The sequence below is a fragment of the Eulemur rufifrons genome, chromosome 4 (assembly GCF_041146395.1).
Source record: "Eulemur rufifrons isolate Redbay chromosome 4, OSU_ERuf_1, whole genome shotgun sequence".
In the NCBI taxonomy this organism is placed as follows: domain Eukaryota; kingdom Metazoa; phylum Chordata; class Mammalia; order Primates; family Lemuridae; genus Eulemur; species Eulemur rufifrons.
In genome coordinates, this window is record NC_090986.1 from 53685430 (window position 1) to 53702779 (window position 17350).

A 17350-nucleotide genomic window follows, 5' to 3' on the forward strand; every position below is an offset into this window, starting at 1 on the left:
ATTATTTACAGGTTTTTTTTTTTTTTTTTTTTTTGGTTAACAGAATTAATATTTTAATGAGTATTCTTCCCCAAAGACAAAGTCCTAGAAATAGACTTGCTGAGTGAAAGAAATGCATATGTAAAATTGTAATACATATTGCCTAGTTTTTCATCACCAAAGTTCCCAATGTTCACTGTTGTGTAGGACAGTTTGTTTCCGCTAGCCAACTCCAACACTTGGCATTATGGATCATTTAATCTTTGCTATCATTTCTCATTAAAAAGGCTTTATTTTCATATTATTAGGGAAAAGCAAACATCCATTCATGTTTTAGTGATTTTTAGTTTCGATTTTCCTAATTTTCTGTTCTTTACTATTGCCTGTTTCTCTAGCTTGTGTTGGACATTATTTATTCTTTCTTTAAAATATTTATCGGTTGATGATAGAAACCTTTGAATTTTTATGTTACAATTAAACTCTCTTCTTTTGCTTGATATAAGTTTAAAATTGTTATTGAGATCGTCTGTTCCTTTATGTTTTTTGGTATTACTCTTAGAAAAGCCTTCTCTATTCCAACATTATAATATTTTTCTCCATTTTGTTGATTTTATTACTAATTACCATTACTAAGTACTATTTCTAATTCTTTGTATGATTTTTTTTCTTTCTAAACTTTTGAAGTCATAGTGAATTTAAAAAGTACTACAATTAAAAATTTTCCGTCATTGCAATTTTAGATGTTTGCATAGATCAAGCAAAACTAGAAGAGTTTGAAGAGAAAGCATCAGACCTTGGCAAGAAAGTAAGTAACTTTGATTAACTTTGCAGGACTGTGGGGAACCGCTGCAGGCGTGTTTCTGCCTCAGGGACTTTGCTTGTTGTTCCTTCCTTCCTTCTTTACCTCCTTCAGGTGTATGCCCAGCTGCCATCTTCCAAGCATGATTTTTCAGACCATTGTATTTAAAAATTTTAGTTCCTCATTCCCAACCTTGACCATCCCTATTCTTCCTCTCTTATTTGTTTTCTTCCACTATATTTATCATCATCTGACATACTACATAGTTTATGTATTTATATATGTACATATGAATGTATTATCTGTTTCTTCCTCTAGACTAAATTTTATTAGGCATTTTTGTTTTATTCATTATCTCTGTATCAAAAATAATTCTTGGCCCTCATGTAGGAATTAAAAAAATATTTTTTGAATGAGTAAACGAATAGGTGTTTGAGCAAAATGTACAAAATCAAAATTTTAAGATTGGAGTGATTCTCAAGAAATCATATAATTTAGGCCCTTAAGCTGAATTTCTATCTTAAAATTTTAAGAGAAAAGTTAATTTTCTTTTAGTTTTGATTAAAGTTGCTTCCTTGTGTTAAGTTGTACTATTAAAATTGCTATTTCTTAGGTCAAAATATTGGATATTATAATACGAGTTTTATTTGTTTCAACCTAGTAGTATTTCTGTAACCATTTTCTACTTTAAGGTAGCATTTTGTCCTTTTATCTCTGGCTAAGCATGTACCTGTTAAACTTGTTCTTTATGTTTTTGTTGGATTCTTCACTCTTCAAGCAGTCACTCTGACTTGAATGCTTAACTCTGTTTTTTCACATTGAAGGAATGATAATTATTACTACTACTGCCACTACAATGAACCCTCAATGAATGTTTGCTAAGTGAATATTTACTGCGTTAGGAACACCATGCTAAGAAGTACACATTTTTAATGCAGCAGGTATTAAATGTATCTTGAGAGAATTACACATTTCTATAAACTTTGCAGATAAAACATGACTTTGAAGATAAAACATAAGTTAGGAGTAACTTATGGAAAACATTATAAATTTCCTGTCTAAGAAGTCCTAAGGCATTGAGTTTACCAAGCATTAATTGAGAGGTTATTGTATCCCAGGCCTTAGACTGCAGGCTAGGATTACAGCTGTGAATATTATATTGTCATTGCCCTCAAGTTGTTTGGTTTAGTGGGGAAACAAATTAATAGATCATTTAAATTGTGTCATAAGTGTTAGTTAATAGATGTTCATGTTGTAGGGTGACTCCTCACTCAGCCAACTTTGTATTCTAAACTCAGTAATAAGTCCTTTCGCTCTTTAAAGGAAAATAGTAGTAAACCTTCAAGTACTTGATTTGGGTGCATCCCAGATAGTATAAACTTGCTTTTGTTATCATTTTAATGTATATATTAGTAGTATATGTGAATGGAGTTAAACATACTAACTTTTCAACAGATTTTTTTAAATTGTAAGCTTTAAATGTAAATAGAAGAAAGACTGTTCAAGGTTAGTTGTCTGCTTTTAGTCAGAAATTATACGTCTTAGGAGTATTCAGAAAATATTGTTTGCTCCATAAAAGATTTCTATTGCCATACCATTTTGTATATATCAGCAAAAACTTTGTTCTGATAGCTTTATAAGGACACATGTAAATACTTTGCTTTAGGCAGAAAGCTATCATGGTTGCTAGACACATTCTTTATTTTGGTGCATAAATTTGAAAAATGAAGACCAGAAATGTCAGAAAGTATATAGAGAATATTGAATTATCAACCTTCTTGTACAGATGCACTAATACATTTACCCTTGGGAATGAAATTAAGCAGCGCCTCAACCTTAACTGTGTTTTTTGACATTTTTGCATGTAATTTTGTGAGTATAATATTGCTCTAGTAACTCTTTTCAGAGAAGAAGGCTATCATATCAGTTTTTATATGGTATGCTTTTAATGGAGATTCATTTTATCCCCAAGGCTACAGTGATTTGACTATAGATATTATAAAAATGCTAAAGCAAAGTTTATATTTCATCTGATCCTTTTATGGGGAGGATGTGGAAATTTTTCTTCTGGTAAGTAATACAGATACTTTCAGTATGGCCAAGTTAATTTAATAAATTTTCTTAGGGTGTACTAATTATGACTCTGTTTATTTTGATAGGTTTTATGTATGGTCTCCTAAATAATCTTTTTTCCTTCTGAATTTTAGTCTAGCGTCTATAAGATAGGACAGACATATCCTATTGCACATATTGATATTGTGAAAAATCTTCTTCATTCTTACTCTCATAAGAAAAGTTTAATTTTTTAATTTCTTGCTACATAGCAGTGAACTTCTTGGTTGTAAAAAAGGGAAAAGAGAAAATGACCTCTCAAAGATTTTTGATGTTGGGAGAGTAGGGAACTTTAATATATGATATTGACATAGTCATTCGACATATAAAGGAAAATTTGACAGGAGCTGGCTCATCACTTCAACAACTATTTATTTACTTTAATTATAAATATAAAGCACTGGAAAGGTGATGAATAAAATAGAAAAGTTTCTCACTTTTAGGAGCTTCCAGGTTGGTGAGTGTTAATGAGGTGTGTGATACTACATTTTGATATTTTTGTATTACAATGTGACAATTGCTATGGTAGAAACCAGTATATAGTGTGTAAGCCTGGAGGAAGGATTTCTCATCTAGTCTTGGGTAGCCAGAGAAGACTTATCCAAGGAAGTGATATCTAACGTGAGCACTGAAGGATCAGTATGAGGCAGCAACGTGAGATATCCAAGGAGGAGGTATATAAAAATTTCTTTTGAATTTCTTATACATATCTCACACTTAACATATCCAAACCAAATTCATCTTTCTTCTCCCTAGAAATACCTTTTTTCTTTCTGCATTTTATACCCTCATTATTTTTCCAAATGACAACACTTCTTTTCCACTTGTTTTGCAAAACGACAAAACACTGTAGTCATCTTAGACATACTCCTCTCAGTCATTTCCATCATTCAGTCAGATACTAACTTTTTTGATTCTGTAGTCTCATTTCATTTCTTTTCCATTACCCTCTCCTCCACCTCAATTCAGGCAGGCCCTCAGTTCTTGCTGGGATAATTGCAGTAGCTTCCAAACTACTTTCCATGCCTCTGGTGTTTCTTTTTCACTCTGTTTTCCACATTGCTGTTGATTGGGTTTTTCAACATGTGTATTTGATTGTTATTTTCGTATAATACATACACTAATAGCTTTCCATGGTCTTTAGGAAAAAAGGAATAACTCTTTGGCTTATTGCAAAATTCCTTTCAACAATTTTATTTCTGTATATATATCTCTCTAGCTTCACCCCCTGAAGTTTGTTCTCATACTTCTTCTTGTGCCCCTTACAAAGTATTGTTTGCCTTTCATCTACACACTGTGCTGTTCCCTCTGCTTGAAATGCTAGTATGTTCTTCAAACCTGAGGTCAAACATCATTCACCCAGGAATCATTCCCTGACTTTCAGTCTTTCTCTCTTTTTATTACTGGTAGTTTTCATGGATTTAGGGTTGTTAGTTTGTTTTTACTTCTCCACCAGATAAGTGTGCTTACTAAAAGTGCTAACTATATTATGTTCAACTCTGTCTCCAGAACCTTCTCCTCTGAAGGACACATCTCAGGCATGCTGTTAAATATTTATTATATTTATATAATGGGAAATAAGTAGGTTGGGACCAGATCCCAGAGGGATCTTAGATATTAGGTTGATGATTATAAGGAAGCACTGAAAGTTTAAGAGCAAAAGAATCATTATTTGAGCTGTCCTTTACAAAGAATAGCAGTATTTAAAAAACAGGGTTGGGGGGCAGTGCGCGGTATAAGTTTAGTGTTGAAAATAATGTTTTTTTCTGTGTCTTGAAAAATTTTCATTAAGTGGTTGAAAATCTATTTAGAGATTGGTCTGTAGTCTGGAATTCAGAGAAGAAGCTGAGGTAGCGATAGGGATTTGGAAGACATCAGTGTATGAATGGTGATCAAAACATGGGTGTGGAAGATGCCATCTTACAAGAAATGTGGAATGAGACAAGGAGAGGGGTAAGGAAAGAGCCCTGTAGAATGCCAACATTAACTGGTTAGCTTTTGGATTTTGAAGACTTAGAAACCCATAACAAAAATTGGTAGGAGCCACCAAGAAGTAGCAGAACTAGGAGAGTGTGTTGTAATGGAACAAATAGAAGAAGAGAGATTGAACATCGAGGCATATTTGTAAGTATTTATGCTATAGAGCAGGCCTGTCTAATATTGGATGATGGAAATGGTTTATAATCTGTGTCATTCAACATGGTAGACATCAGTCATGTATGCCTATCACTGGTGTGACTGAGGAACTGAAGTTTTAACTTTATTTTTATTCATTTAAATTTACATTTAAATAACTATTTGTGATCTGTGGCTATGATATTGAATAGCACAGCTACAGAGAGACCACTTATAATAAGTTGAGGCTGAGATCAACTTAGGCTGAGGGGATTTGGAATTTGGCAAGTCATTGTTTTTAGAATGAAAGACAGATAGCTGAGTTGTGATGGATACGGATGTGAATGGAGTTCAACAGGTCAGAAAAGTGAGTATGGACTAAACACTCTTTGAAGAAATTGACTTTTAATTAAAAGTAAGTTTATGGTTAGAGGGTTTATAAGGAGTAAGATGAGGGACAGAGGTGCAGAGGGGTTAACTATGTAACAGATGTGTGAAGGCAGTTGTTTGACAAGGCCCCAGGGAAGCACAGGGTGACAGAGGGAGTTGGGTGGACCTCTGAGACCTACATACATGTGGTTTCATTTATAGTCTAGTTATTTGATTAGATTCAGCATTGGTATCTTTTTAATTATTTAGTGGTAGGAGGGGTTTGGAGGAGCTGTAGGAGTGGTGGGAATGGTAATGTTATGTGATTTAGGTGAGGTGGAAGGACATTTGGACAGTTTTTAACCTATTTTTGTTATCTTTGTAAAGGGAACACAAGGTTGAGAGTGAGAGGATTAGTAGTCTGAAATTTATTTGCCTTACCTGTAAGATAGGAATTATTTTTATACTATTACTTTATAGAGTTTTTGTGATGAAATTTTAAAATACTTCTTTTTGTGCTTTTAATTTTGATAGTTGTGAAGCATGTGGGAGAGTACGCATGTGTAGGGGAAGGGGCTTTGTGGAAAACCTCTAGGTAGATGCTCAGTTTGGCTGTGAATGTAAAACTGCTCTAAAAAGTAGTTCATGAAATAAAACTGTCTAAACATTAATTGTAGGGAGGCGTGTGGTTTTATCCAAGTAACTCAGACTTTGAAGGCAGAAAATCTAGTTTTTAACCTCACATCTTTTACTAGCTGTATGAAGAAGGACTAATAACTACCTCTCTATGTTAAGGACAAAATAAGAATCCTTTTATAAACTAAAAAGCCCTTGTAAACTATTGAGTTCTATACTGTTATATTCCTAATTGAGGTTTGATTGTATTAAAACCTGAAGGCTACCTTTGTGAAATAGTTACTTTTTTTAATGATTGATTTTTTTTTCATTTTTTTAAGAGAGTCAAATACTTGTTCTTGATGATGAGATAATACTCTAAATTCACTTCTATTAGGAGAGGTTTTCAGTCACGATAATGGCAAAGTGAAGCTATTTGAATACAAGATGGGGACTTATAAAGAGTGGCAGTATAAATTAGAAAGCTCATTGGATTCACTAAATTTTATTGTTTGCTTTCCTCTCAGAAGGAATTTCACTAGGGACTTTGAAAGATTAATTTGCCATTACTTTTCCAAAGATATTAGGAGATGTTATGTTGTTATAAGAAAAAAAATAATTGAACAGAATGGAATTATTACTAAAAACATGTCGATAAATTTCAGATAAGTTTCAAGTATAAATTTTTCCGGTGGGGGGACAAGAAATGAAGTACAATGCTTTGCTCTCTATTATTTTACACAAAGTCACAATGATATTTAGAGACTTTGAAGAAAAATGCCAGAATTGCAGATAACTATGAGCCAGTTTCCACTGCTGAGAGAAGGTCACAGACTTCCTCTCTGTCTTTGTCTGCTTCCTTGCGAATGAATGATTTTGGTGGGACCCGGAGGGACCTAGAGAAAGGCTGTAGGTGACTTAGCAAAAATCTACCACTCCTTTCATGAAACCAATTCAGAAATTTACGTTCTACTGACAGACCATTAGAGTTATGTTTCTATATGAAGAATAGTGCTTTTCTTTTCCATCTTTCTCTCTCATTTTTTTTTTTTTTTTTTCAGTTTGAAAAAGAGTTTACTGACCACCAAGAAACTCAGGCTCAATTGCAGAAAAAAGAGGCAAAGATTAACGAGCTTCAAGCAGAGTTACAAGCTTTCAAATCTCAGGTAAAATACCATTCTGAGTGGACTGGGTATTGAAACCACACCAAGGGAGCAAAGGTTATGTTATATCTTCATAGCATCAGAATGTTTGAACTTTAATTTCATTTGTATGTTTTCATAATATTATTTATATGTATTTCTGTTCTGCTGTGTTTATTTTTTTAAATTTACTTTGTACTTTTTTCCTATTTGTATGAATATCTAAGATTTTACTAATTAATCTCCTTCCTTATGTTTTGTTTGGATTTTGTTCCTAATGTCTCATGTTTCCTAAGTAATTAAGCATAAAGGGTAAGAAAGTCCTTTAGATTTGCCATTCATCACTGATCTTTATCCTACTACAGGAAATTATTGCTCAAGCTATTTATTTTTCAAAACCTTCAGCCTATGGGTACCTTGCAGTAAAAGATAACCTCTAGCTGAATGAGAACATTTTCTGATAATTTTTCAATTTCGAAAAGTAAACAGATTTAAAACATGACAAAAAAAAGAGAGTAAATCTGGATTATGAAGCAGATAGCTCACATACACCCTCTACACATAAAACATTTAGATAGCAAGAAATACATCAGCTGCATGCTTTATGTGGATGTAAGTAAGGAGGTAGCATATTCATAGCTAAATTTCTTCATGTAGATTTACATACAGGATGATGAGCAATAAGTATAGTTTTGCAGTTTTTCTTTCATCCTAATTTATGGTTATGTTGAAATAGTCTCAGGTACACTATATCCTATATTATTGGCAATTTTGTTTTCTTTTAAATGCTTACTGGGTAGTTTTATTGCAGAGGCTGTCTGAAGATACCTTAAGAGATAGCTATCTGTTAGGTTTCAATTTTAGAAAAAAAAAAAAAATCTATCCACCAGAAAAGTATTCTTATTGATCTTCTTTCTTTAGTGCTGCAAGAAGGAAGTAGCACATTTTGTTGAATTTGTTCCTTTTTCCCATATGGCTCCTTGTCTGTCATATTAAAAGAAACATTTGATTGTATATGTACTTCAGATTGAGTTATAGACAATGGCTGAAATATTTATGACAAGTTTTCCTGGTCGGAGCTAATATAAATTTAAGAACTTTCTTTTCTTTTTAATTTTTCCCATTTCAAGGATTACTTGTAAATCTACTCTAGAAAATTTCAATTTATAAAAAAATATATACACCATCTTTGGATGAATTATTGTTGCATGGTGCTTTTATATAAAATGGGAATAAATTTATGTTTTGAAACTGAAATTAAATCAAGGAATCTCCTAAATTGTTTTAAATTGTGCACAATGATGACCTGTGTTTATGGCTATCAGAGGAAAGCCTAGGATTAGATACTTAATATTGGGCACCGTATTCATTTTTGAGAAACAAGTGGCAAAGTCTTTCTTTGGATTTTTAGTTTATTTTTCCTGAAATCTGTGCATTTAGCTTAAGATCATAAAGCTATACTGACTATGAAGATTATGAATAAAATATTTCTGTTTTTTGTGATTTTCTTCCTTTGCTCCTTCAATCTTTTAACAACCAGGTACTGTTAGGTGCTGGGGATGTAATGGTGAGCAAGATACTCACCATGTCTGTCCTCCTGAACCATACATTCAAGTCCTATCATTCCTACTTTATCAAATGAACTATTTTAGAGGAGAAATTCAACCATCTTTATTTTAAGACGTTGATAGTTAACTATAAAGTATATAGGAGTTAAGTATAATATACGTATATTCTTAACATTCAAAGGGCAGTACCATATTTGATCACAGCAACCCAGGTTAACACTGACCTGGTTCTTGTTTACACTTAATATTTTTGATAAGGCATGCTCTTTGATTTTTAGTCTCAAGTTCTATTATAACATTGTTTTTCTTTGTGATGATTTCAGATTTCATTGGTTCCAGGCTTTTATATGTGGTCTACTTTTCAAAATTGTGTCATAAAACTTTTAAAATGATTTATTAACATTTATAAGCCCATTATTTGAAAGGTAGTTTATATATAACTTAGAATTAAGTTAGTAATTTTGAGAAACTAATCATATTAGAAAATTAACACAGAAGATCTTCTTCATGATATTCGAAATGTATCAAATTCTTACCATGCTGTAGGAACATAAGGACAAAAGTGACCAGTGGACACAGCTGATTCTTTTTCACTCCTGATATTACCTTGGTTTCTCTGTGGCTTTTGACTCCATAGAACAGTATTTTTTGAGGGTGAGGCACTCTCTTCACTCGTGGTTTATGACTCTCTTCTTGTCTTTTTCTCTTCCTGTCCTTAATTCATTTACCCTACCCATTTCTTCAATAGTGCTCATGTGCCAGTCCCTTCTCCAAGTGCTGGGGAAGGAGGGAATAATATAGCATGGTCACTTCCCTCATCGAGCTTACAATCTATCAAAGAGATAAATGTTAATGATTCATTAAATAATTATTTCACACTTTTGATAAGAGCTATTGAGAAGTACAGGATGCTATGAGTGTAAAATGAGTGGGCAGATAAAGCTTTCCTGAGGAAGGAACATGTTAGCTCAGACTGGAAGGGCCATTAGGAGCTAGCCAGGTGAAGGGAATGTTCCAGGCAGAGGGAGCAGCATGTACAAGGGCCCTGAGCAAAGCATGAGATTGGCACATACATGGAATTAGGAGAAAGTCACTTGAGAGACCAGTTGGCAGGGACCAGATCATGAAATACTTTGTAGGCCCTACTAAGAATTTTAGATTTCGTTTTTCCTCAAGTGCATTAGGATACCATTGAGAAGACTTGAGCAAAGGCATAATGTGCAAAATACCATTTAAGTCCTTTTTGGGGGATCTTATTTATTTACATATCACCTAAATTTGTGTTCCATATAATTCTATACATAGACCTTTTTGCATGCTACATATTCTGTATATACTATACTGTGAGTGAACTTAGTTACCTCCATGGCTTCAGCTGTCACCTACAGACCACTGACTTTCAAAGCTTCCAGATCTGTATACTCATTTCCCTCCTGGATATCTCTACCTAGGTGGTCATAACTGCCCCAGAGTGGGGAATTATACTTCTGGCAGTTACATTTTTATGAGAAAAAAAGTTATAATTCTTAAATTGGAAGAATAAATTGTTGTAATTTTGTTTTTAGGTTAAACCATCTGAAATTACTGATGTTCATTTCTTTTTTGGTTTAAAATAATAACTTGTTTTTGTGTATACTTTTACATGCTTTGTAAACTTTTTCTTAATTATATTCCTTATTATGTTTTCCTCTAGTTTGGTGACTTGCCGGCTGATAGGAATATTCCTTTGCCCCTGTCAAAAGAAGATGGAACTGGCCACCCAGCCCTTCCCTCTCCCCCTCCACTGCCCTCTTGTGGAGGGGTGCCGCCTCCACCCCCTCCTCCACCCCCTCCTCCACTTCCAGGAATGCCCATGCCATTCGGTGGTCCTGTGCCTCCACCACCTCCCCTGGGGCTTCTTGGTGGTGGAAACTTTCCTCTTCCACCGACCCTGCCATTCGGGTTGAAACCAAAGAAAGAATTTAAACCTGAAATCAGCATGAGAAGATTGAATTGGTTAAAGGTAAAACAAATTAATGGAGGAAACATAATTTTACCTAGATTAAAATTTAATTTTGGATTTACATATATATAATTTCCAGTGGGAACCCTAATCAAAGTGACAATAAATAAAATGACATTTTTTTTTAAAGTATCGAGACAAAGTCCTTTGTTATTGACTAAGACTTTCTGGTTTATAAGTTTGGTCAGAGTTAATGTTGTTCAGTGGAATTTGATTTGTAATTAAATAGGTAATTTAACATTATTGCATTGAACCCTATGTTTATGAAGTGTTTCTTGGAAAGAAAAACGTTAGTGTTCTTAGGAACTATTCTCTGTTGGTAGCTATTGGGAAAAGTGTTACCAGTTGCCAGAATCTTATATTTAGTCAGGTCATAGGAATTCTGAATCCTGCAGAAAGATGGTCACAGAAACTTGGGAAATGCTATGTGATATATACTGCCTTTAAGAGTCATAGTGCAAGGTGAGCATTACTGACAACTGAGAAATGCAACTGAGAAGAAACTAATTCATTTCATTCAGCTTCAGACTTTTTATTCCTAATAAGATGTTAACATCCTGCAGAACTCTTATTTCATTGAACATACTTTAGGGGAAAATCTTACAGAGATTAATTCATAAACATCTGCAGGCAGCTGTGGGATGCTGGGTCTGTATATAGTCATTGGGCTGGGACAGGCGAAGCACCCAGCTGTTTATGAATCAGTCTTCTCTCTGATTGCAGATCCGACCTGATGAAATGACAGAAAACTGTTTCTGGATCAAAGTCAATGAAAACAAGTATGAAAATATGGATTTGCTTTGTAAACTTGAGAATACATTCTGTTCCCAACAAAAAGGTAAGTCCAACATCTTGCCTATTTATTAATTAAATTTTAAAGCTTTAACATTGACACTTTTCAAGTACCAACCTCTAGAAAACATTACTTTAAGGATCTTATACATGATAATTTTACATTACTAGTGGGTAAATAAATGATCTAATGAAATGAAATGCTTAAAAAGTGAATTTTGTTATACAGTATGTCAAGTAAACAATTTTTAAAATGTAAATGATTAATACAAAACTTTGATTGTTAAATTTTCTATATAATACTTGCTTTGAATATGTGCCATTGGGATAAATTCGACTTTTGTAAAGGCGGATATTTTGAGAGACATTTTTGGCATGAGAATTCCCTTTAGTTAGAGAAATAGAAAAACAAAATGTGAGCTTTCCTCTAGTCAGAATGTTATCACTTTTTAATATTACAATGACTGTCACATAACTTCATTAATTGGTATGAGTCCTATGGAATAGAAATATTCAATTTATAGTGTCTGGAAAGTTAGCTTGAAAGAGGAATATTTGAGTAGGTTATATGATCTTTTCATTAAAAGCAATGACATTAATTTTCCAAATTGTTTTGTGATAGGTTTTACCTGTGCAGTGTGATTTAAAAAATTATAATATTTAGGTATTACTTGTATGTGAAAATTGAATTTATCCAATCTCATGGGCCTGCTACTTACATTTTAAGACTGATATCCCTATATATTAAGTGAATTTTTAAGTATTATGGAAAACTTGCATTTTAGATCTGTAGCACAAGCACTTAGACCAATCATTACCTTTTAGTTTTCAAAAAAGAACTTTTTTCACTGTAGACCTATGCCACCACCTGTACGCCTGGGTTCATAGAACACAGGGAGAGCTGGCAGGGTGGGATTGTACTGGATGGATGCAGGTGGGAGGCCTTGGTGTAGAAAGGGAAGAATTGACTTCTTAAAATGCCTGCTGTTTGCTAGGTACCATGTTAGATACTTTATAAATCTGATTTAACTTGATCATCATAGCAACCAAAGAATGTTGGCAGATACTTTAAAAATTTATTTGTATTCTTTTGAAATGTTTTCCAAAAAGGTAATTGTAAATTAAGGTAGTTTTCTAGAATTGGTAAATTAAAATCTTTAGCATGTATTGTTGAGTACCATTTATCCTGACTAAAATATTAAAAATGGTATACTTTGATCTTTGAAAACAGAATTTTCTCACCGAGCTCAGCCTAGGTAAACTTGTACAGTAAGCAGATCTTAATTTTACCTTTTGATTATGGAGAATCAAAATTTTCTTTGAATAAGATTAGTGCACTCTTCTGGCAATCAAGGAAAATATATGGCAGTTAAAATGTGTATTTACATGTAAAACACTTCACAATTTCAGATTTCATAATCTGGAATTGATTTGTTTTGCCTGCTTTCCTAGTAGGTACAAATGGTGGTACCTAAAAGCTATTTAAGTAATGCTGCCACCCAGTTACTCTTTTTTTTCCCCCTCTCTACTCTGATTACTTTCTTAATTAATGAGGCTCAAAAGGGAAACTTGTTAGCATGTCTTTAATTTAGCTGTAGTGTTAGCCCTAAATGAAATAATTGGACCTTTAAAAAATTCTTAAGTCATCTAACTTTAGCCTTGAGATTCAAGGTTGAAAAAAAATGATGTATTTGCTCAATCTACTATAAAGGTTAAGGTAAGAAATGATGATCATTTTCTGAATATTCCACATTTCTATCCCTCTCTGCCTTTGTACATGCTGGCCCTTTGGCCTGGAATCTCTTTCACTTGACTAAGAAAGTGAAAGTTAGAGGCTGGCAGAGAAGTAGGACATCTTTCTCAGCTGAAATGCTGCTTTCTTTTTTCTGTCACAGTGGATGACATTTCCAGGGTGAACACAAACGATGGGGAAGCCCAGGGTTGTGACCCTGAACAATGCTAACATTTCTCAATGTTAACCAGAGATGAGCTGTGAAGGTGACATATTTTGGTCTTCAGTTTAAAGAATAATTACTAGAAAGCATTTTTTTGAGGATTCCTAAGTGTGCTTTTTGGCATTACCAGTAAAGTATTTTGTTGGAAAAGACCAGTCATTGCTGCTTTCAGAAAAACAGATATACACACACCACACATCACACATACATATACATATATATATGTATATATCTCAGATGAGAAAGGAAAGAAAAAGAAAGATGTCCATAAAACTTAGAACAAAACTGGTGGGTGGAGTGGACAGGTTGTTCCATGTTGTGTCTTTATTCGTGGCCTGGCTGCTGAGGTATTATCATTTACCTGTCCCCCATGACTCCAGAGTTCTTTGTTTGAACCAATTTTGTAATTTCTGCAGAATTCAAAATTAAACCTGGTCACTTATACATTGTTGAGTCCAAAGAGAAAAGACTTTTGCCTCTCTACCCCTTAGCAACCAGGGGGAGATTTCCTCTTGATTTCTGTTGCCCTTTATCATATTCCTTTTTCTTTTCCAGTTAGATCTTACATATTTTGTTTTTTAAACTAATCTCCTCCCTGTGACCATTTATAACAATGCTTCTGTGGGAAAAGTGCCTTGTGCTATATCTTAAGAAGTATGTATAGGAATCCTCTCTAAGCCTTTTCCCATGAAATAAACACTTTTTTCCTGAGTCGCTTGTGTCATTTTTTTTCTTTTATATTGTATTTTTCTGTTAAGTATCCCACTTGGGTTTTCTTACTTCTCTCTGTCGTAAGTTTTTGAGATACATCTTAGCTTTCCATATTTTTAATTCTTCTGAAAATATGTATGGAAATTTTTTCAGATTATCTTTTTGTTATCTTTTCTCATTCTTCCACTTTGATTTCACCCACTTTTTCTCTTTCCACTTGGCTATGGCTATTCAAATCAGCAGATATTTATTGGGTGCATATTGCAGGTTGGGCCTTGTGTTTGATATTGAGGATACTAGAGTGAATAAGGCAGACATGTTTCCTGTATTCACGTTGATTTTATATTCTTAAGGAAACTCACTCAAGTTCTTATATGAAGCATAAGAATGAGGAGTGGAACAACAAATGCTGATTTTGATTTTAGGAAAGACTAGCATATTTTACTATTTGGCTTCTGTTAAGAATTAACAAGGTTATGAAAGAACACTGTTTATATATCTCTCTGAAATTTAATCATAATATTCATATATTGAACATTTGGTATCATCAAAATAATGTTAATGACCTGCGTATTTTTTACCAGATTGGAAGCATCTGTTGGTTAATTTTTACAGGCTGCTGGAAAATGGATTAATGTATACTAACAAGTTATTGGTGTTGGATTTGTCAACTAAAATTAATATTAATTACCTTCATTATTCACAAACTGTTAACTTAATAGGGATTAAAGGGCTTTTTGAAAGTATATGAATAGTCTAATTCATTTAGACTGATTTATTATGAAAATGCGGTTCCACAATTGTTAGCTTTCTGAAGTAATCACATTTTATAACAGGTGCATCATATTTGCCCGATACAGCCACTAAACCAGTTTATAAATTATTTCTGAACTGAATGGTTATGGCATATAGAAACAGTTAATAGATTATGCACTTAAAAGCAAATCAAGCTTGGATTTCTGACATCAGGTGGTGAATGATAAACTATGGATTATCCGCACAACTTGACTGTGTTCAAGATGTTGCCTTGTATTTGAAACACAGTTTATTCCTCTGTAAGAACAAAAGTGAATCAAAAGTCCTAAACTACCTCACAAGCCTACATTAAGATGAACAATATAATTTATAACATAAAAATATTTTTTTGGGGGGGGGAATGCATGCCAATAAAGAGGTGATGCCAGAATGAATGCAATGTTTCTGAAAAGGACATTTGACAAATACTAATTTGGAAAGATTGGGGAGGAAGTCAATAGAGAATGAAATATTTCTCTAGGTAAATATCATTTGGTTCTTGTCTGTGGGTGAATCTCAAAAGAACTCAAGAGTTGAGGAAATTATGAGATGGGTCAGGAGTATCTTATTTACCATTAAAAAATATCTCCTTGTTACCAATTGTACATATTCTCTGTTGGGCTGCTGAAGAAGTGGAAATTTATTCTGAAAACTTTAGAGACATAGAACCTAAAGAGAGAGGCTAAAGAAAGTGGATTTATTTGGCCTGGAGCCACAGAAGACTTTCAAGTCCACAAAATGCTTTGGTTATATGTTTAGTTATAGAGCATATCTTTGGTATAGTGTGACAGAAATTATGAAGGTCCCTGTAAATAGACATTTTTTGTGTACTGTACAGATGCTACAACCAGAAAGAGAGGGAGCTAGGGTGTGAGTGTACTGAGGGTGTGTGTGTGCATAAACATAGTCTTTTCTGTTTTTTTTCTTCCTCTCTTTCCTTCTTCCATTGGAGAAAGGAAGTAGATTTATAATAACTGGAGTCTCTTGACTAGGGGTAGATTGGGGGATGCAGTCTCTCTTCCATATTGTAAGTTCACCTTGATATTTTAATTCTGGTAGCAGTTTTCAGTGATGATAGCCTGTAGCTATCATCTCTTAACAAAAATTTAAAGTTGTTGTATTCTATTGTTGTTATCTCATACCGTTTCTCTAAGAATTTCTCTTCCATTTCCTCTGTCTTCTGCCTTATTCCTTATTTAACCAGGGCAACTGTGTCCTCTGATTGCTTAAAGTGTATTTCCCTATTTTAAGCATCTAGTCTTGTCTGCATCATGTTCTATCACTCAGGACTCTCATACACAGTTAGTACAGATTATTATTCACCTGAAAATATAAATGAGGCTCATCCTTTTGAATGCACTATTTTAATCTTATAATACAATTTTGTAAATCTGGCTGTTCACTTACACCCTTCCTCTCTCCCCTGCTTCCTACACACACACCATTTGCCTGAAGAGGTAGAATCAGGTGGAGCTATCACTGCAACCTGATACCATCCTGGGGCACAGGAAGAGGGCAGGGTCAAGGTAGGAGAGTTACAAGTAGATACAGGGGACTTTTGCTGTATTTTATGCTATATATGAACTTGATATTAAATATTTTATTTATTTATTTATTTATTTATTTTTTTGAGACAGAGTCTCACTCTGTTGCCCAGGCTAGAGTGAGTGCCGTGGCTTCAGCCTAGCTCACAGCAACCTCAAACTCCTGAGCTGAAGCGATCCTCCTGTCTCAGCCTCCCGAGTAGCTGGGACTACAGGCATGCGCCACCATGCCCGGCTAATTTTTTCTATATATATTTTTAGCTGTCCATATAATTTCTTTCTATTTTTAGTAGAGATGGGGTCTCGCTCTTGCTCAGGCTGGTCTCGAACTCCTGAGCTCAAACGATCCGCCCACCTCGGCCTCCCAGAGTGCTAGGATTACAGGCGTGAGCCACCGCGCCCAGCCGAACTTGATATTAAATAAATAGTATAGTAAATCCTTTTGTAACAGAACTAAACTTTCTGTATCAAAATACCTTTGTTATGTATTTTATAACCTTGAATTTCACAAGTTGCATTTTGAGGTGATTATGTATTCATGTGATTAGGTAAGCTGGGTATTTTTTGTCCCTCAAGGTTAAATCATTTGGGCATATGATCTTTATAACTTATTCTGTGTGTTTAACATAGGCTTTCACATGTTTCATGGCATCTAAGGAGGAAAGCTAAGTTGGAGATCTTTGGTTACCACAACTCTAACTTGTCTAAGTGCCTCCCTGTATCTTAAAAGAATGAATATTTCAAATTCAGGCACACTTTATAGCCTACGAGTTCTTCACTTGGAGTCCTTAGATAGGGTTCTGGGGTCTGTGACCTTGGATAAGGAAAAAACCTCACATCATTACTTTCAGA

General features: G+C 34.0%; 1 protein-coding gene across 5 annotated transcripts in view; it reads left to right on the forward strand.

Moving 5' to 3' along the window:
• DIAPH3 (diaphanous related formin 3) overlaps window positions 1-17350 on the forward strand; it is a 464837-nt gene that overhangs the window by 162070 nt on the left and 285417 nt on the right. For all 5 annotated transcript variants that reach the window (XM_069467186.1, XM_069467187.1, XM_069467188.1 and 2 more), the window contains 4 exons: window positions 720-784; window positions 7051-7155; window positions 10393-10701; window positions 11425-11539. In XM_069467186.1, coding sequence (XP_069323287.1) covers window positions 720-784; window positions 7051-7155; window positions 10393-10701; window positions 11425-11539 — 594 coding nt within the window. The remainder of the gene's footprint in view (window positions 1-719; window positions 785-7050; window positions 7156-10392; window positions 10702-11424; window positions 11540-17350) is intronic.